Raw genomic sequence first — 21,372 nt, forward strand, 5'->3', positions numbered from 1 at the left:
ACAGAAAAGACAGAAGTAATGATAGGACATCACCATTTTGAACCATCATAGTAACATACCATTGATCCAAGAATCATAAATGGATGTGGTGACAGGCAGAATTTCTAGGAATGGCCCCCAAGATTTCATGCCCCCTAATCACCAGATCCTGTGAATGTGAGGAAATAACACTCCCATTGTTTTGCTACATAAAATGGCACAGGTGACTTTAAAAAATGGGAGCTCATTTGGGAGAGGTGAAACAGAAGGGACCTAATCTAATCACATGGGTCCCTTAAAATAGAAAAATGTCTCTAGTTCATGGCAGAAGATGCAAAAGAAACAAGCAAAAGGCTAAGTCAGAGAAACTCAAAGCATGAGGATGACACAATGCACTATTGCTGGCTTTGAAGTTGGAAGGGGCCATGCGAGAGGAAATTAAGGAGCTGAGAGGATCCTGGCCAATAGTTAGCATGAAATGAGGACCTCAGACCTACAACCACAATGAACTGAATTCTGCCAACAACCTGAATGAGCATGAAAATGGATTCTTCCAGATTCTATAGAAAGGAACACAGTCTTACTATCACTTTGACTTAGCCCTTGTGATTCCCTGAGCAGACCTCAGCAAAGCCCACCTGGAGTCCAGATCCACAGAACTGTGAAATAATAAATTTGGGTTGTCTTAAGCTGCCAAGTTTGTGATAATTTGCAATTTTTTAAAAAAAGCTAATTTTTGATGATGAAAAGAATACCTAAGCAGTTTCAAAGTAATCTTCAACAAATTACTTTTTAGGTAGGTACAAAAGAATAAATCATAACTTTACAGTGGTTTAATTTAGAAAAGCAGCCATAACCAAATAACCTAAGTTAATATCACCAATAAAGGAGGAAACTTCATCATGTGCTTTGTGATATGATGTATGGACAAGAACATAACACCACTTACACAGCAATCCTGCCAAAAATTAAAAACCTCAATCTAATTTTATAACTAATCAAACGAACACTGAGGGACAATCACCAAAATAATATATCTATACATTTTTAAAATGTCATGGTTCCAGCTTGTTTGAGATTTGAAAAGGCTAAAGACCAAGTAACATATACAGTGTGGGCTCTTCAACGGGATCCTGGTCTTGGGAGGGTAGGGGACTTACCTATGAAAACACTGTTGGGCAATTTATGAATTAAGACTAGAGACTGTGGATTAGATAAAAGTACATATTTCATTTTTTCCACCTATTTATTGATTCCATTGTTATTCATAACTTCCTGTATTTTGATGCTGCCATTTCAAATTATTTTCCTTCTGATTTAAGAAAACCCTTTGGTATTTCCCCTAGTGTACATATGCTGACATCATTCTTACTTATTTTTGGCCATGCCTCATGGCATGCTGAATCTTAGTTCCCTGATCAGGCATCAAACCCATGCCCCCTGCAGTAGAAGGGCAGAGTCTTAACCACTGGACTGTCAGGAAAACTCCAAAGTTTTATCCACCTTCACTTGTGAAAGATGTTTTCACTGAGCAGACTATGCTAGCAATTATTTTCACTTGGCCCTTTAAATAAATCATTTATTTATCATCCAGCTTCTAACATTACTGTTGTCAAATGAGCTATCAGTGTTACTGTTCAAAAACATTCAACATTAAAAAAGCAATGACTGTTTTCCTCCAGCTGCTTCTAAGATTTTTCTCTTGGTTTTTGTTCTTTAGGAGTTTATTATGATTTTCTTAGTTATAGTTTTCTTTCCATTTATCCTGCTTGAGGTTCACAGTGTTTCATGAATCTACATGATGTCTTTCTTCACTTTTAGGAAATGCTCAGTGAGTATCTCATCAAACTCAGATTCTGAACCATTCTCTCTCTTCTTTCCTTCTGGGACTCTAATTACACATATGGTTGAACTTTTCACTGTGATCTACCACTCTTCATACTTCTTGTCCATATTGTGTTTGTGTGCAAATAGGCCTGTGTGTGTTTGTGTGTGTGTACGCACACCTGTGTGCATGTCCACCTCTTCTATATGCGCCTACCCTTAAAAACTTGAAAACAAATGATGGTCATCATCACATGATACAATATACTTTTAAAAAGGAAAAAGGGAGGTAGAAAGGAGATGTTGTTTTGTATTTTAAAAATGTATGGACCAAATCTATGCTGAAAAGTTATCAAAGAAAATAAAAATATAACTCATAATACATGAATAACTTTTAGAATAACATATTTCTGTACTGCTCCCACTCCTATCTATTTTAAAGTTAACAGTCATCACCCACTTCTATAAAACATTTCCATTACAAATAAAACCTTCAGTGTATGCTTCTCTAAGCACCTAAAACCATAAAACCTTAAATTTTTTACTTATCTGAATCAAAATCTATAATATCAGATATTACCTAACTCCTAGAAACACAGGGGCTATTAAAAATTTTAATAACTTCAGCTCCTCAAAAATAAACGGTAAATAAGACTAGAAGATATTGCAATTCTTTTTTCCAATTTACCTGTGCTTTGGTTCATCACAAGTCTTGGAGGAGAACTTGTTTCTTCAGATTCCTCTGATGAGTGTGCCAGAAAGTCATGAAGCTTCTGCACCAATGTATTCAACTTGCTTTCGCTGTTAAAATAAAAGTTTTAAGAATATCCTTATTTACGAGGTCATATATTGAATTAAATACATAGTTTAGTAAACTGAAAATCTATCTACACTGTAAGTGGTCTGAAACAAATAAAATAAAACTTAAAGAAAATGTCTTTTCTTTATTTCACTGAGGATATGAAAACATGAGTAACAAACTCTACATGTACACTTATCTACAAAGTATAATTCAAGGACTGTGATAAACCATTATGGAAAATAATGTGAAAAAGAATATGTGTGTGTATATATATATATAATATATATATATAAAAAACTGAATCACTGAGCTGTATGACAGAAATTTAAAACTCTATACATGAATAAGATATTTTTAAAATAAAAAAGTATAATTCAAGGAAAATATTAATAGTATGATATTCTGCTTTACATCATTTACAATAATAATTCATTCATTTTTCAAATATATTTCCTGAGCACTTACTCTCTGGAAGCCTTCAGTAGTTTTTTGTTTATTACTCTATTTTCTGCTTAGAACAGAGTAATTTTATAAATGACAAACACAATGATGAATAAAACATAGAATGGGATTTAGAGCTCACAGATTCCCATGGAAATATTTATGTAAGTGTATTATTACAGTATATCCTACTAAGTTATATAATAGATGCATCTGTAATCCAACAGGGTTACAAAAGAATAAAAGTTTAAAATGCAAAAAATTCAAATCCTCTGTGTATCAAAAGATACCATCAAGAAAGTGAAAAGACAACCCATTTAACTGGGGACAACTATTTTCAAATCATGTATCTGAAAAGGCATTAATATCCTTTTATATAATATATATCCTTTTAATAATATAAAGACTTCTTACAATTAAACAATAAAAAGACAAACCTAACTGTAAAATGGGTTTTAAAGAACTTAAATATACAACAACTCAACAACAAAAAACCCAATCAAAAAATGGGCTGAAGACCTAAATAGACAGTATTCCAAAGAAGGCATATAGATGGGCAATAGGCACAAGAAAAGATGTTCAACATTTCTAATTACTAGAGAAATCAAACCAAAACTACAGTGAAATACCATACCAGTCAGAAAGGTCATCGTTAAAAAGTCTACAAATAATAAACGCTAAAGAGGGTGTAGAGAAAAAGGAACCCTCCTACACTGTTGGTGGGAATTTAAGTTGGTGTAGCCACTGTGGAAAACTCTATGGAGGTTCCTCCTAAAACAAAACAGAATTACCATTTGATCTAGCAATCCCAAACCTGGGCATTCAAAAAGATACATGGCACCACAATGTTCATAACAACCCTATTCACAATAGCCAAAACATGGAAACAACTTAAATGGTCACTGACAGATAAATAAAGATGTGGTATATCTATACACATCACCATATGTAAAATAGATAGCCAGTGGAAATTTGAGCTATGACTCAGGGAGCTCAAACTGGTACTCTGAAACAACCTAGAGGGGTGGGATGGGGTGGAAGGTGGGAGGGAAGCTCAAGAGGGAGGGGCATATGTATAACTATGACTGATTCATGTTGCTGTATGGTGGAAACCAACACAATATTGTAAAGCAATTACCCTTCAATTAAAAATAAATAAAAATGTTAAAAAGAAGATACGATACACACACACACAGTGAAATATCACTTAGCCATAAAAGAATGAAAAAATGCCATTTGCAGCAACATGGATGCAACTAGAGATTATCATACTAGGGAAGTAACTCAGAAAGAGAAAGACAAATACCACATGTCATTCATATGTTTAATCTAAAATATGACACAAATGAACCTATTAAACAGAAACAGAATCAGCTCTAGAGAGCAGACTGTTGTTTGCTAAATAGGGTGGGAGAGTAGGAGGGGGGCTAGAGTGGAAAATTGGAGGCAGCAGATTTAAGCTTTTATATACAGAATGGATAAACAACAAGGTCCTACTGTATAGCCAAGAGAACTATATTCAATATTCTATGATAAATCACAATGGAAAAGAATATTTTTTAAAGAATGTATATATAACTGAACCACTTTGTTATGGAGCAGAAATTAATATAACACTGTAAATCAACTATACTTCCATTGAAAAAAGAACTTAGATATACAATTATGCAAAGAATACACACAAATGGCCAGGAAGCACATGAAAAAATGCTCAAGATTATTAGTCATTAGAACAAAATATAAATCAAAACCACAATGAGATACTATTTTATACACATTAGGATGAATATGATAATTGTATTTTAAAACTAAAGGGTTGGCAAGGATGTAAAGAAATTGGAACCTATATACATTGATGGTGGGAATGTAAAATGGGACAGTCAGTATGAAAAACATTTTAATGGTCAGCAATTCCACTCCTAGATATATACCCAAGAGAATGAAAACATATGCCTATGCTCAAAAAACTATACAAAGTTCATAGTAGCAATATTTATAAAAGTCAAAAGCAAAAAGTATCCAAATATCCATCAACTGATAAATAAACAATGGGATATTATACCCCAATAAAAAGGAATGAAATATTCATCCATACTAAACATGGATGAACCTTGGAAACTTTATGATATAAAAGGCAGACACAAATTCCTACATGTTGGATGATTCTGCTTATACATGTAAAATATCCAAGTAGGCAAATCTACAGAGGGAGAAAGTAGATTAATGGGTACCCAGGGAATGGAGAAGGCAATGGCACCCCACTCTAGTACTCTTGCCCGGAAAATCCCATGGACAGATGAGCCTGGTAGGCTGCAGTCCATGGGGTCGATGAGAGTCGGACACGACTGAGTGACTTCACTTTCACTCGTCACTTTCATGCATTGGAGAAAGAAATGGCAACCCACTCCAGTGTTCTTGCCTTGAGAATCCCAGGGACGGGGAAGCCTGATGTGCTGCCGTCTATGGGGTCGCACAGAGTCGGACACAACTGAAGCAACTTAGCAGCAGCAGCAGGGGATGGAGAAAGGGGGAAATTGGGAGGTATGGGCTATCTTTGGGGACAATGAAAATATTCTAATTTTAGAAAGTGGTAACAGTTGTACAATATTGTGAATTTAGTAAAAAAAAATTTTTTAACTGAATTATATACTGAAATGATTTTAGAATGGTAAATTCTGTTTTATGTGAATTTTACCTCAATGGAAAATAAAAAGTAGAGGATGGTATTTAAGAATGTATGTAATACATGTTTTAATGCCATTCTCCCAAATCATATAAAAAAAAGAATTTACCTTAAAAAAAAAGAATGCATGTAATAAAACATAAGACATAAAACTTGTGCACACACTTTCCCCAAAAAATCCATAAATAAAATTTAGTCAGCAAAATCATCTGAAAATAAAAAGATTCTTATTATATTAAATAAAACTGGGAATCCCTAATGGTCCAATAGTTAGGACTCCAGGCTTCCATTGCAGAGGGCATGGATTCAATCCCTGGTCAGGGAACTAAGATTTCATATGCCATACAGTGCGACCAAAAATAATAATAATAAATTCCTAGTATATAAGTGAATAAAAGACAATTAAAAAATGGAATATAACTATGTAAAAAAAGAACTGGGAGAAAAAGTACTCCAATCTCATGGGGTCGCACGAGTCAGAAACAACTGAGCGACACAATGAGTATATGAATGAATAAAAGACAAAATTTTTTTAATGGAATATAACTATGTAAAAAAAAAATTAGGAGAAAAGCACTCCAATCTCACTAATCATCAAAAGAATGCACATTAAAACAGTAAGGTGGAGCTTCTCTGGTGGTCCACTGGTTAAGAATCTGCCTTGCAATACAGGGGACATAGGTTTGACCCCTAGTCTGAGAAGATCCCATGTGCCATGGGGTAACTAAGCCCATGCACCACACCTACTGAGCCTGCACTCTGGAGTCTGTGAGCCTCAACTACTGAGTCCACGTACCACAACCACTGAAGTCTTGTGCCTAGAGCCTGTGTTCTGCAACAGAAGAAATCACTGCAACCAGAAGCCTGCCCACCATAACAAACAGTAGCCCCTACTCTCCACAACTAGAAAAAGCTCAGCAACAAAGACCCAGCAGAGCCAAAAATAAATAAATAAATAAAAGGCTTTAAGAAAAAACCACTAGAAATCAGGTAATATCTGTGAGGCCTTCATAAGCCAGACACCTCCCAGATTCAAGCAGGGTGCTGGGCTCCAAGGCCAGTGGCCTCTCCGTACCAGTCTTCTATGTTTGCTTGGGAAGATCCAAGATATTTAAGGAATGAAAAAGAAATGAGAAGCCACCACACTGGGAAGCCCACGTACTATAACTAAGAGTAGCCCACACTCACCGCAACTAGAAAAGGCCTGAGTAAAGCAACAAAGACTTATCACAACCAAAAATAAATAAATAAACCTTGAAAAAAGGAGTAGTTAAAAATCTATTTTAGAGGAATGTGATCACCCTTTATACTTACAGATACACAATTAACAACATGGGCTTGATGTAAAATCTAATCTATCTATCTTCAAGTAAACCAAAATAAAAATCTAAAGTGCTAATGTAGGATAACCATATCATAATGACTGAATTTCAGACCAAGTTTTAAGTTCTGATATCAGTGTTTTGAACTATGGGCCATGTTCTTTACCTTGAATGTTTTACAACTTTTTTTCCATGAGGAACTCTAGAGTTCTAAAAATTACTAGTGCTTCATAATTTCTGCATTATTAATTGGATAAGCATATGTGTAAAAGAGCTAGCCTTTTTTAATTAAACTTTTCATTTTGAGATATTTACAGATTTACATGTAGTTGAAAGAAAGATTCTGTGTATGTGTTACCTAGTATTTCACAACAGAAACATCTAACACTGGGAATTCCCTGTGGTCCACTGGTTAGAACTCTGTGCTCACAATCCCATGGGCTCGGAACTCATGGTATGGCCAAAAAACAACACAAAATAAAAACCAAAACCCTTATTTTTAATTTTCACCCATTCACCTACTTGTTCCAACGGATAAGCAGCTATTTTTAAAACACAGCAATAGATCACACAGTATGTCTGAAATTTGGAAATATCAATAACCTCTGATATGCAGATGACACCACCCTTATGGCAGAAAGTGGAGAAGAACTAAAAAGCCTCTTGATGAAAGTGAAAAAGGAGAGTGAAAAAGTTGGCTTAAAGCTCAACATTAAGAAAACGAAGATCATGGCATTCCTGTCCCACTACTTCATGGCAAACAGATGGGGAAACAGTGGAAACAGTGGCTGACTTTATTTTTCTGGGTTCCAAAATCACTGCACATGGTGACTGCAGCCATGAAACTAAAAGATGCTTACTCCTTAGAAGGAAAGTTATGACCAACCTAGACAGCATATTAAAAAGCAGAGACATTACTTTGTCAACAAAGGTCCATCTAGTCAAGGCTATAGTTTTTCCAGTGGTCATGTATGGATGTGAGTGGGACTATAAAGAAAGCTGAACACCAAAGAATTGATGCTTTTGAACTGTGGTGTTGGAGAAGACTCTTGAGAGTGCCTTGGACTTGCAAGGAGAGCCAACCAGTCCATCCTAAAGCAGATCAGTCCTGGGTGTTCATTGGAAGGACTGATGTTGAAGCTGAAACTCCAATACTTTGGCCACCTGATGCGAAGAGCTGACTCATTTGAAAAGACCCTGATGCTGGGAAAGATTGAGGGCAGGAAGAGAAGGGGATGACAGAGGATGAGATGGTTGCATGGCATCATCGACTCAATGGACATGGGTTTGGATGGACTCCGGAAATTGGTGATGGACAGGGAGGCCTGGCGTGCTGAAGTTCATGGGGTTGCAAAGAGTCGGACACGACTGAGCAACTGAACTGAACTGAATCATGAATATAGTGACTAAAACTGGTCTTTTTATAAACAAATCATTGGTAATTAAATATCTGCTTGTAACAGGAGGGAAAGGTACAGGGCACAACTTTTGAAAGAATGACATACCCCACTACACCATTCAGGTGTGACCTAAATCAAATCTCTCACGAATACACAGTGGAAGTAAGAAATAGATTCAAGGGATTAGATCTGACAGAGTACCTGAAGAACTATGGATGAAGCTTCATGACATTGTACAAGAGGTAGTGATCAAGACCACCCCTAAGAAAAAGAAAGGCAAAATGGTTGGCTGAAAGAGGCCTTACAAATAGCTGAGAAAAGAAGAGAATCTAAAGGCAAAGAAGAAAAGGAAAGATATAGCAATTTGAATGCAGAGTTCTAAAGAATAGCAAGGAGAGATAAGAAAGCCTTCCTCGGTGATCAATGTAAAGAAATAGAGGAAAACAACAGAATGGGAAAAACTAGAGATCTCTTCAAGAAAGTTAGAGATACCAAGGGAACATTTCATGCAAAAATGGGCATAATAAAGGACAGAAATGGTATGGATCTAACAGAAGCAGAAGATATTAAGAAGAGGTGGCAAGAATACACAGAAGAACTATACAAAAAAGATCTTCACGACCAAGATAATCACGATGGTGTGATCACTCACCTAGAGCCAGACACACTGGAATGTGAAGTCTAGTGGGCCTTAGGAAGCATCACTATGAACAAAGCTAGTGGAGGTGATGGAATTCTAGATCAGCCATTTCAAATCCTAAAAGATGATGCTGTGAAAATACTGCAATAAATATGCCAGCAAATTTGGAAAACTCAGCAGTGGCCACGGGACTGGAAAAGGTCAGTTTTCATTCCAATCCCAAAGAAAGGCAATGTCAAAGAATGTTCAGAAACCGCACAATTGCACTCATCTCACACACAATCAAAGTAATACTCAAAATTCTCCAAGCCAGGTTTCAACAGTATGTGAACCATGAACTTCCAGATGCTCAAGCTGGATTTAGAAAAGGCAGAGGAACCAGAGATCAAATTGCCAACATCCGCTGGATCATCAAAAAGGCAAGAAAATCCAGAAAAACATCTACTCCTGCTATATTGACTACGCCAAAGCCTTTGACCGTGTGGATCACAACAAACTATACAACATTCTGAAAGAGATGGGAATATCAGACCACCTTACCTGACTCATGAGAATTCTGTATGCAGGTCAAGAAGCAACATTTAAAACTGGACATGGAACAATAGACTGGTTCCAAATTGGGAAAGGAGTACGTCAAAGCTGTATATTGTCACCCTGCTTATTTAACTTATATGCAGAGTACATCATGAGAAATGCTGGGCTGGATGAAGCACAAGCTGGAATCAAGATTGCCAGGAGAAATATCAATAACCTCATATACGCAAATGACACCACCCTTATAGCAGAAAGCGAAGAACTAAAGAGCCTCTTGATGAAAGTGAAAGAAGAAAATGAAAAATGTGGCTTAAAACTCAAGATTCAGAAAACTAAGATCATGGCATCTGGTCTCATCACTTCATGACAAATAAATGCGGAAACAATGGAAACAGTGAGAGACTTTATTTTCTTGGGCTCCAAAATCACTGCAGATGGTGACTGCAGCCATGAAATTAAAAGATGCTTGCTCCTTGGAAGAAAAGCTATGACCAACCTAGACAGCATATTAAAAAGCAGAGACATTACTTTGCCAACAAAGGTCCATCTAGTCTAAGTTATGGTTTACCCAGTAGTCATGTATGGATGTGAGAGCTGAACTATAAAGAAAGCTGAGTGCCGAAGAATTGATGCTTTTGAACTGTGGTGTTGGAGAAGACTCTTGAGAGTCCCTTGGACTGCAAGGAGCTCAAACCAGTCAATCCTAAAGGAAATCAGTCCTGAATATTCATTGGAAGGACTGATGCTGAAGCTGAAGCTCTAATACACTGGCCACTTGTTGCAAAGAACTGACTCATTTGAAAAGACACTGATGCTGGCAAAGATTGAAGGTGGGAGGAGAAGGGGGTGACAGAAGATGAGACGGTTGGATGACATCACCGACTCCATGGACATGAGTTTGAGCAAGCTCCAGGAGTTGGTGATGGACAGGGAAGCCTGTCATGCTGCAGTCTATGAGGTCGCAAAGAGTAGGACATGACTGAGTGACTGAACTGAACTGAAGGACATAACATAAGTCGATTAGAATCAAGTGGGACCAAGATGGCAGACAAAGACTAGACCTTGGTCCTCAATCAGTAAGTGACATGACACACCCAGAGGTACCATGACAGTTCCAAGGCACTGTTAAAAGACCAAGGAGTGGGCAGTGCCCCAAATCCTGGAAATCTCCGTCCCCTCCCAAAAATAGTTGGAATAATCCTCCAACTCATTAGCATATTAAATTACCCAGCCTATAAAAACTAACCAGACCACATTTTGCAGCCACACAAGCCCTCTGCAGTGGTCTACACTCTGTCTATGGAGTGTGCTTCTCTCAGAATCTGAATAAATCTACCTCTTACCTATCACTTTGTCTCTCACTGAATTCTTTTTGTGATGAGACATCAAGAACCTGAGCTTTATTTTTATTTGGCCCTGAAACCAGGTACCACGGGTTTTGGCTGGGTTTGAGTCCTATCCAAATGGAGTCAAGTCCCAATCTGAGGTAAATGGTTTCATGCTCACTTAACAATTGTTTAAAGTAGCATATTATAATCCAAACTGTAAAGGAAGAGTAAACTTATCTCTGTCCACAGATGACAACTTACATGTAGGAAATCTTAAAAGAATTCATAACAAAAATTCTTAACACAGTTAATAAACAAATTGCAAAGCTGGTGGATACAAAATTCACACCAAAAAATCAGCTGTATTTCTTTATACTAACAACCAACAATCCAAAATGGAAACTTGGAAAACAATTACATTTACAATAGCATCAGAAAGAATTAAATATTTAGGAATAAATTTAACCAAGGAGGTGAAAGACTTCTGGTAAGCTTCAAAACAGCAATCTTTTCACAGACAGAAAAAGTTAAAAACACAAATATTTTTAAGATGGCAATACTACTCAAAGTGGTCTACAGATTCTTTTCAACTCCTATCAAAATCACAAGATATTTTTGCAGAAACAGAAAAATCAATTCTAAAATTCTTGAGGAATCTTGAATAGCCAAAACAATTATGAAAAAGTATAAAATTAAAGAACTCACAATTCCTAATTTCAAAACTAACTACTAAACCAACAGAATTTACCATATAACACAGGGAACTACACTTAATATCATGCAATAACCTAAACTATAAAATAATGTGGAAAATATATATGCATAACTGAATTACTTTGACGTATATAATATATATATATATATATATAACACAATACAGTAAATCAACTAAACTTAAAAAATCTAAATGCAGAGCTAAAATAATTAAAACATTGTAGTACTGGCAGAAGAACATATAGAACAATGGAGTATAGAACCTAGAAATAAAGCCTTGCATATATGTGGTCAATTGATTTTCAAGAAGGGTATCAACAATATACTACAGGAAAAGGACAATATGGAAAAAACTGGACATCCACATGCAAAAAAATTGACTTGGACCCTTGTCTGACACCACATACAAAAATTAACTCAAAATTCATCAAAGACCTAAAAAGCGTAGCTAAAACCATCCATTAAACTCTATAGAAAATAGAAGGGGAATCTTCATGATATCGGATTTGGCTATGCTTTCTTGAATATGATACCAACAGCACAGGCAACAACAACAACAAAAAATAAACTGGATTTCACCAAAATGTAAACATTTTGTGCATCAAAGGCTATTATCAAGAGAATAAAAAGACAACCCACAAAATGAGAGAAAATATTTCTAAATTATATATCAGAAATGGTACTGATAGTCAGGAAACAAAAAGAAATCTTACAATTCAACTAGGAAAAAACCAACCAACCAAATTCAAAACTGAGCAAAGGCACAGCAATCAAAAAAAAAAAAATGAAATAAAACATATTCAAATTGAAAAGTTAAGATAAAACTGTGACTATATGCATATGACATACACTACAGAAATTCCTAAGGATTCCACACAAAAACTATTAACTAATAAATGAATTTAGCAAAGTAAAAGAATATAAGATTAATATACAGAATATGTTGCATATCTTTATACTAACAATAAAATCTCATAAAGAGAAAGTAACAAGAATCCCATTTAAAATAGCATCCAAGGAGTTCCCTGGAGGTCCAGTGGTTAGGATTTGGTGCTTTTACTGCTGGGGCATGGGTTCAATACCTGTTCTAAAAACTAAGTTCCTGCAAACCACACGGTGTAGCCAAATAAATAAATAAATATAAAAATAATTTTAATAAACAGTATAATAGAATCCAAAAACATAAAATACCTAGGAATAGACCTAACCAATGAGGTAAAACAGCTATACATTGAGAACTATAAAACAGTGAAAAAGGAAACAGAAGATGATTCGGAGACATGGAAAGATATTCCATGCTCTTGGATTGGAAGAATATTGGTAAAATGGTCATACTATCCAAAGCAATCTACAGACTTAATACAATCCGTATCAAACTACCTATAACATTTTCCAAAGAACTAGAACAAGTAATCATAAGATTAATATAGAACCACAAAAGATCCAGAACTGCCAAAGCAATCCTGAGGGAAAAGAACAAAGCTGGAGGCATAACCCTCCCTGACTTCAGACAATAGTATAAAGTTACAGTAATAAAACAGCATGCCATTGGCACAAAAACAGACATAGAGAAGAACAGAACAAAATAGAGAGCCCAACAATAAACTCAAAACATCTACAGTTAAATAATCTTCAACAAAGAAAGCAAGAATAAACAATGCAGAAAAGCCAGTCTCTTCAACAAGTGGCAATGTGAAAGCTAGACAACCTCATCAGTGAAGTTAGAACACTCCCTCATACCACAAAGAAAAATAAACACAAAATGGTTTAAAGACCTAAACATAGTCATGACACCATAAAATTCCTAGAAGAAAGCATAGGCAAAACATTCTCTGACATAAATCGTATCAGCGTTTTCTTAAGTCAGTCTCCCAAAGCAATAGAAATAAAAATAGGAGTTCCAGTTCGACTCTTTGTGCAGCTTCAGCAGCAGCTCTGGGAAAGATGGCAGCCTGGGCGTGTTTCCAATCTGTGGCTCCCAGTAGGGCGTAGGAGCCTCAGGGAGGGGTGGGCGTAGTGGCTGCCCTGGGCCTCGGCAGGGCACTGGGGAGTCTGGTGCATACGGGCCCAGCACCCGAGTCAAGGTCTATACCGCTCCTGGGTGCCCAAAGCAGCCTATCTAAGACCAGGTATGTTACCAGGCAGCCAAATGACACCTCAGGGACCCTCCTTGGGACCCCCTGGTCATGGGGGAACCCTTCAGTCTGACCTGGCCTGGCTCAGTCAGGGATGGACCAGTCCCACAAGAGACCTGCGCCTCAGCAGATCCAGCAGGTCCAGCAGCAGGCAGTCCAAAATTGGAATCACAGTGCAAAAAAACGATGGCTGACAAAATTCTATCTCAAAGGATTCGTGAAATGGTACCAGAATCCTAAGCCTATATGGATATCTTGGCTTTTGAAAGGAAACTGGACCAGACTATTGTGAGCAAACGGCTAGGTATCCAGGAAGCCTTGAAACGTTCCATCAAGCAAAAACAAAAGCTGTGAATTTTCATTTCTAACACTTTCAATCTGGCTAAGTCAGATGCCAAGGATGGAGAAGGGACAATGGCTTCCTGGGAGCTTCAGGTAGAAGGACGGCTCCTGGAGGATTCAGCCTTGTCCAAATATGATGCCACCAAACAAAAGAGGAAGTTCTCTTCTTTTAAGTCCTTGGTAATCGAACTGGACAAAGACTTGTATGGACCAGACAACCATCTGGTAGAACGGCACAGGACCACCACTACCCAGGAGATGGATGGCTTCCAGGTGAAATAGCCAGGAGATGTGAATATACGGTGTACTGTCCTGTTGATACTGAATTACCAGCCTCCTCAGTTTAAATTAGACCTTTGTCTGGCTTGGCTCCTGGGCATCCACACCCAGACCTGTCCAGTGATCATTCAAGCACTGTGGCAATATATTAAGACACATAAGCTCCAGGACAGACATGAGCGGGAGTTTGTCATCTCTGACAAGTACCTCCAGCAGATCTTTGATTCTCAATGTATGAAGTTTTCAGAGGTCCCCCAACAGCCCCATGCCTTGCTTATGACACCTGAGCCCATCATCATTAATCATGTCATCAGTGTTGACCCGAATGATCAGAAAAAGACAGCTTGTTATGACACTGATGTGAAAGTGGATGATACCTTGAAAACCCAGATGAATTCTCTTTTGCTGTCTACTGCTAGCCAGCAGGAGATTGCTACTCTAGACAACAAGATCCATGAGACAACAGAAACTATCAATCTGCTGAAGACCCAGCAAGAGTTCTTGCTGAGCTTTGCCAAAGACCCTCAAGGTTTCATCAGTGACTTGCTTCAGTCCCAGTGCCAGGACCTCAAGACCATGACTGATATGGTGGGTAACCCAGAGGAGGAACACTGAGCAGAATTCTACTTCCAGCCTTGGGCCCAGGAAGCTGTGTGCCGATATTTCTACTCCAAGGTGCAGCAGAGATGACAAAAATTAGAGCAAGCCCTGGGAATCCAAAATACATAGGGCTTCACCCACAAAGCCCTAATTTGGCTGCACCAGTTTCTTTATTTGGGCCCTGTGCTGTGTCTCATACTCTTGCCTGGGGCCTTCCAGGGGATGCTGTCGGTTCTAGGACAACACCAGAATGAAGAGGATATCACGTGACAGCAGTCATCCTCTTCCACCCCATTCCTTCCTGTCCCCAGCTTCCCTTTGCCCCACAAATTTCCCATGTGCCACTCCCCTCCCCTGGTCTGCTTAGGACCTCTAGATAGTATTAGAGAGAACCCATAGTTTGATAATTAGTGCAGTGAATGGACTGGGCCTAAGGCCAAGTGGTCCTCAAGGGGACCAACTACACTGATCCTGCCCTTCAGAGACCCAGGAGTTAGGAGCTGTAATCCCTTCTCCACAACTCAGGCCTGGGGGCACTCTATAAGCTAGTTGATCTTGGATCTCCTGATAACAGAATCCAATTTCCTTCCTTCCCTCCACAGGTTTGGAGCAAACTCTCCCTTCACTTGTTGCCCTCTAGCACTAAAGGAACCCTGGCTCTCGGGCTCCATTGAGCCCGAGGTCAGTCTACAGCCCTCCAGATGGGCATGCTGTCTCAGTGCTTCTCTCCACTTCCTCGGAGGGGGGAAACACATCAGTATCAGAGTTTGTTCTCATAGTATTGCTCCCTCCCAGCACACTCCCTGTAGCTGCTGTTAAGGACTTCCTCCTGTCTGTCCTAACCAAGGGCATTCAGGTAGGGGAATCTTGCCTTTCCCTGTCAGGGCCCTGGGAACCTAACCTAGGGTGCTGTCATTGCCAGCAGAGGATGTTCCTTCCTGCGTGGAGGTGTGACTCATTCATTCACTCCACCCTGCCTCCCCCATCCTTTCATGGAGAAACAGGCCTGCAATCAAATAGGTAAAAGCCCTGGGCCATCCCAGTCTTTCTGTCCCTTGTCTGCCCAGTTGACACCCACTGGTGACTTCCAGGGCACTGAGGAGTGAAAGCGCCTAGGGGTAGAGAGAGCTCTGACTTGGGTTTGTGACTCATCTTTCTCCCTGCCTCACAGGATTGTGACTCCCCAGCCTGCACCCTCAAAGCTGCAGACCCCTCAGCTAGCAGCAGGACCTTATTCTGCAATCTTGGCCCCTTGGAACTGAGATGGCTTCATATCTTTCCAGGAGAGTCTCAGATTCTTCCAGGTTGTATCACCCCCAAGTTAGCATATACCAGGCTCACAGACTCAGCATAGCAGGGTGGAAGAGCTGGGCACAGAGAGGGAATTCTATTCAGCATGGGCTGTAAAGCTGCAGAACTGACAAAGCCCCTGCTTCCCCACCCCCTCCTCAGACTTCTGCGAGCACATCCCCTAGCCCTGTATTCCTGACCGTTCCATGCTGGGGACAACAGGACTTTCTCCCCATCTTCTCCTTCCAGTCATTATCCCCCCACTCCCTGAAAGGTTCTCCCCAGAGTGACAATGGACAACCTCTGTCCCTGGGGCTGGAACCATAAGGAAGCTCAGCACTCCTACAGTGTCCCTGTTGAAGATAACTGTTTTCATTAACTGAATTATTATGTTTTTTTCATGGACCAAAAATTTTTTTGTACTGTCCCCTTATTGATATCAACCAGTTTCAATAAAAGAATCTTCTGGGGAAAAAAAATAAACAAATGGGACCTAAGCAAATTTAAAAGCTTTTACACAGCAAAGGAAGCCATGAACAAAAGAAAAAGAAATGCTAGAAAATATCTGCACATGATGTCAGACACAGGATTACAATTCAATATAAAAAAAAAATACCCAATCAAACAAATGAGAAGACCAAAAGACATTTCTTCAAAACAATAAATGGACAAAAAGCACATGAAAAGATGCTCTACATCACTGATTACTAGAGAAATGCAAATCAAAACTGCAATGAGGTATCACCTCACACCAATCAAAATGGCCATCACCAAAAAACCCACAAGTAAAAACACTGGAGGGTTTGGGTCTCACCTATACTGATGGTGAGAATGTACACTAGTGCAGCCATTATAAAAAACAGTATGGAGGTTCCTTCAAAAATCAAAACTAGAATTACCATACAATCCAGCAATCCCACTCCTGGGCATGTATCCAGAAAAGACAAAAACCCGATACTTTGGAAACATATATGAACCACAATGTTCACAGCCAGACTATTTACAATAGCCAAGATATGGAAGCAATCTAACTGTCCATCAACAGATGAACACATAAAGAAGATATGGTATATATACAAAATGGAATATTACTCAGCCACAAAAAAGAATGAAATAATGCCATTTGCAGCAACATAGATAGACCTACAGATTATCATACTGAGTGAAGTTAAGTGGGAAACAGAAAGAAATATTATTTAATACAGCAGGGGATGCCCTACATACGAACCTTTGAGTTGTGAACTTTCAAAGATGTGAATCTATTCCAAACCTATTACAGTATAGCAGTATAGAGTCGAATGTGTTAGTTGGATACCTAGGCTAACTGTTGGATTTACGAACAAACTGGACTTACAAGTGCACTCTCAGAATGGAACTCATTTGTATGTAGGGGACTTACTGTTCTACTTTTATGGGAAATCAAAAAAATAATACAAATGAATCTAAGTACAAAACAGAAACAAACTCACAGACCCAGAAAACAAACTTATGGTTACCAAAGGGTAAGGGGGGGGGGGGAATTAGAAGTGTGGGATAACGAGATACATATCACTATACATAAAACAAACAAGGATTTACTGTATAGCACATGGAATTATGGGCATCCCCAATGGCTCAGTGATAAAGAATCTGCCTGTAATGCAGGAGACATAGGAGTTGTGGGTCTGATCCCTGGTTCGGGAAGATCCCCTGGAGTAGGAAATGGCAACCCACTCTAATATTCTTGCCTGGAGAATCCCATGGACAGAGGAGCCTGGCAAGCTACAGTCTATGGGGTCACAAAGAGTCAGACACAATTGAGTGACTAGGCACTGACATTAACATGGAATTATATTCAGTATCTTGTAATAAATTTTAATAGAAAGAATCTTTAAATAATATATATGTATACACATATATGCTGCTGCTGCTGCTGCTAAGTCACTTCAGTCGTGTCTGACTCTATGCAATCCCATAGATGGCAGCCCACCAGGCTCCCCTATCCCTGGGATTCTCCAGCCAAGAACACTGGAGTGGGCTGCCATTTCCTTCTGCAAGGAAATGTATAAGTGTATATGCTATACATACATACATATATATATATATATATATACACACACACACACACACACACATACACACATACACACACATATATGCTGCTGCTGCTGCTGCTGCTAAGTCGCTTCAGTCGTGTCCAACTCTGTGCAACCCCAGAGACAGCAGCCCACCAGGCTCCCCCGTCCCTGGGATTCTCCAGGCAAAAAGACTGGAGTGGGTTGCCATTTCCTTCTCCAATGCATGAAAGTGAAAGTGAAGTTGCTCAGTCGTGTCCAACTCTTAGCGACCCCATGGACTGCAGCCCACTAGGCTCCTCCATCCATGGGATTTTCCAGCCAAGAGTACTGGAGTGGGGTGCCATTGCCTTCTCCACACATATATGCTAAGTGTATATAAATAAGTATGTATAACTGAATAACTTTTCTGTACACCTGAAAGAAATACAATATTGTAAATCAACTATACTTCAATTAAAAAAATGTAAAATATTCAATTCAGCAAAAAAAAAAAAAAATTTAATGGGCAAAGGACCTGAACAGACATTTTTCCAAAGAAGACATAAAAATATCCATAAGCACACAAAAGGATGCTCTACATCCCTAGTCATTGAGAAATAAAATCAAAACTGTAAAGAGATAACACTTCACACCTGTTAGGAGTGTATTATGCCCTTTCAAAAAAAAGTAAGGAAAATAACAAGTGTAGGTAAGGAAGTAACAGGAAACATGAGAGTAATGCTGTTAGGAATATCAAATAGTGCATTTACTGTGAAAAAACAGAAAAAATACTACAGTTCAGTTCAGTTCAGTCCCTCAGTCGTGTCCGACTCTTTGCGACCCCATGGACTGCAGCACGCCAGGCCTCCCTGTCCATCGCCAACTTCCGGAGTTTACTCAAACTCATGTCCCTTGAGTCAGTGATGCCATCGAACCATCTCATCTTCTGTCATCCCCTTCTCTTCTTGCCTTCAATCATTCCCAGCATCAGGGTCTTTTCAAATGAGTCAGTTCTTCGCAACAGGTGTCCCAAGTACTGCAGCTTCAGCTTCAACATCAGTCCTTTCAATGAATATTCAGGACTGATTTCCTTTAGGATGGACTGGTTGGATCTCCTTGCAGTCCAAGGGACTCTCAAGAGTCTTCTCCAACACCACAGTTCAAAAGCATCAATTCTTCAGCGCTCAGCTTTCTTTATAGTCCAACTCTCACATCCATACATGACTACTGAAAAACCATAGCCTTGACTAAACAGATCTTGTTGGCAAACTAATAATCTCTGCTTTTTAATATGCTGTCTAGGTTGGTCATAGCTTTTCTTCCAAGGAGCAAATGTCATTTAATTTCATCACTGCAGTCACCATCTGCAGTGATTTTGAAGCCCAAAAAAAGAGTCTGTCAACAGTTTCCGCTGTTTTCCCATCTATTTGCCAAGCAGTGATGGGACCAGATGCCATGATCTTCGTTTTCTGAATGTTGAGCTTTAAGCCAACTTTTTCACTCTCCTCTTTCACTTCATTCATCAAGAGCCTCTTTAGTTCTTCTTTGCTTTCTGCCATAAGGGTGGTGTCATCTGCATATCTGATGTTATTGATATTTTTCCTGGCAATCTTGATTCCAGCTTGTGATTCATCCAGCCCAGCGTTTCTCATGATGTACTCTGCATATAAGTTAAATAAGCAGGGTGACAATATACAGCCTTGACTTACTCCTTTCCCTATCTAGAATCAGTCTGTTTTTGCATGTCCAGTTCTAACTGTTGCATTTTGACCTGCATAAAGATTTCTCAAGAGGCAGGTCAGGTGGTCTGGTATTCCCATATCTTTCAGAATTTTCCACAGTTTGTTGTGGTCCACACAGTCAAAAGCTTTGGAGTAGTCAATAAAGCAGAAGTACATGTTTTTCTGGAACTCTCTTGCTTTTTCGATGATCCAACAGATGTTGGCAGTTTGATCTCTGGTTCCTCTGCCTTTTCTAAATCCAGCTTGAGCATCTGGAAGTTTATGGTACACGAACTGTTGAAGCCGGGCTTAGAGAATTTTCAGGATTACTTTGATAGCGTGTGAGATGAGTGCAGTTGTGCAGTTTCTGAACATTCTTTGGCATTGCCTTTCTTTGGGATTGGAATGAAAACTGACCTTTTCCAGTCCTGTGGCCACTGCTGACTTTTCCAAATTTGCTGGCACATTGAGCGCAGTATTTTCACAGCATCATCTTTTAGGATTTGAAATAGCTGAACTGGAATTCCATTACCTCCACTAGCTTTGTTCATAGTGATGCTTCTTAAGGCCCACTTGACTTCACATTCCAGGATGTCTGGCTCTAGGTTGATGATCCCACCATTTTGATTATCTGGGTCATGAAGATCTTTTTTGCATAGTTTTTCTGTGTATTCTTGCCACCTCTTTTAATATCTTCTGCTTCTGTTAGGTCTATACCATTTCTGTCTTTTATTATGCCCATCTTTGCATGAAATGTTCCCTTGGTATCTCTAATTTTCTTGAAGAGATCTCTAGACTTTCCCACTCTATTGTTTTCCTTTATTTCTTTGCACTGATCACTGAGGAAGGCTTTCTTATCTCTCCTTGCTATTCTTTAGAACTCTTCATTCAAATGGGTATATCTTTCCTTTTCTCAATTGCCATATGATCCAGCAATTTCACTTCTGAGTATATACCAAAAGAAATGAAAGCTGGCACCCAAACAGAAATTTATACATCAGTGTTCATATCTGTATTATTCACAAGAGCCAAAAAGGTGGAAATAATTAATATGTCCAAAATAACAGATGAATGGATAAGTAAAATGTAACATACAAATGGTATGGTACAAAAGGAATGATACTCCCTAAAAAGGAATGAATTTCTGATACATGCTATACCACAGATGAACTTTGAAAACATTATACTAACTAAATAAACCACTGCACAACAAAAGGAGAAACATTGTATACTTTGACTTAGATGAAAGTCCTAGAGCAGTCAAATTCATAGACAGAAAGTGGAATAGGGCTGGAAAGAGGT

The 21,372-nt window shown here is 38.7% G+C and overlaps 1 protein-coding gene and 1 pseudogene across 20 annotated transcripts in view; one reads left to right on the forward strand and one right to left on the reverse strand.

The window, feature by feature from the left end:
• Positions 1 to 21,372, reverse strand: part of ATRX (ATRX chromatin remodeler) — a 284,412-nt gene that overhangs the window by 207,919 nt on the left and 55,121 nt on the right. For all 20 annotated transcript variants that reach the window (XR_015158787.1, XM_086387280.1, XM_086387277.1 and 17 more), the window contains one exon: positions 2,492 to 2,604. Coding sequence is in view for 19 of the 20 variants with exons in the window: in XM_086387280.1 (XP_086243406.1) it covers positions 2,492 to 2,604 (113 nt within the window). In the remaining variant the exon portion in view is untranslated. The remainder of the gene's footprint in view (positions 1 to 2,491; positions 2,605 to 21,372) is intronic.
• On the forward strand, positions 13,585 to 15,152 carry LOC147340664 (SWI/SNF-related matrix-associated actin-dependent regulator of chromatin subfamily D member 1 pseudogene; annotated as a pseudogene).

This window comes from Bos grunniens, chromosome X (assembly GCF_055505025.1).
Source record: "Bos grunniens cultivar Pamir isolate PY7600 chromosome X, Bosgru_T2T1.0, whole genome shotgun sequence".
NCBI lineage: Eukaryota > Metazoa > Chordata > Mammalia > Artiodactyla > Bovidae > Bos > Bos grunniens.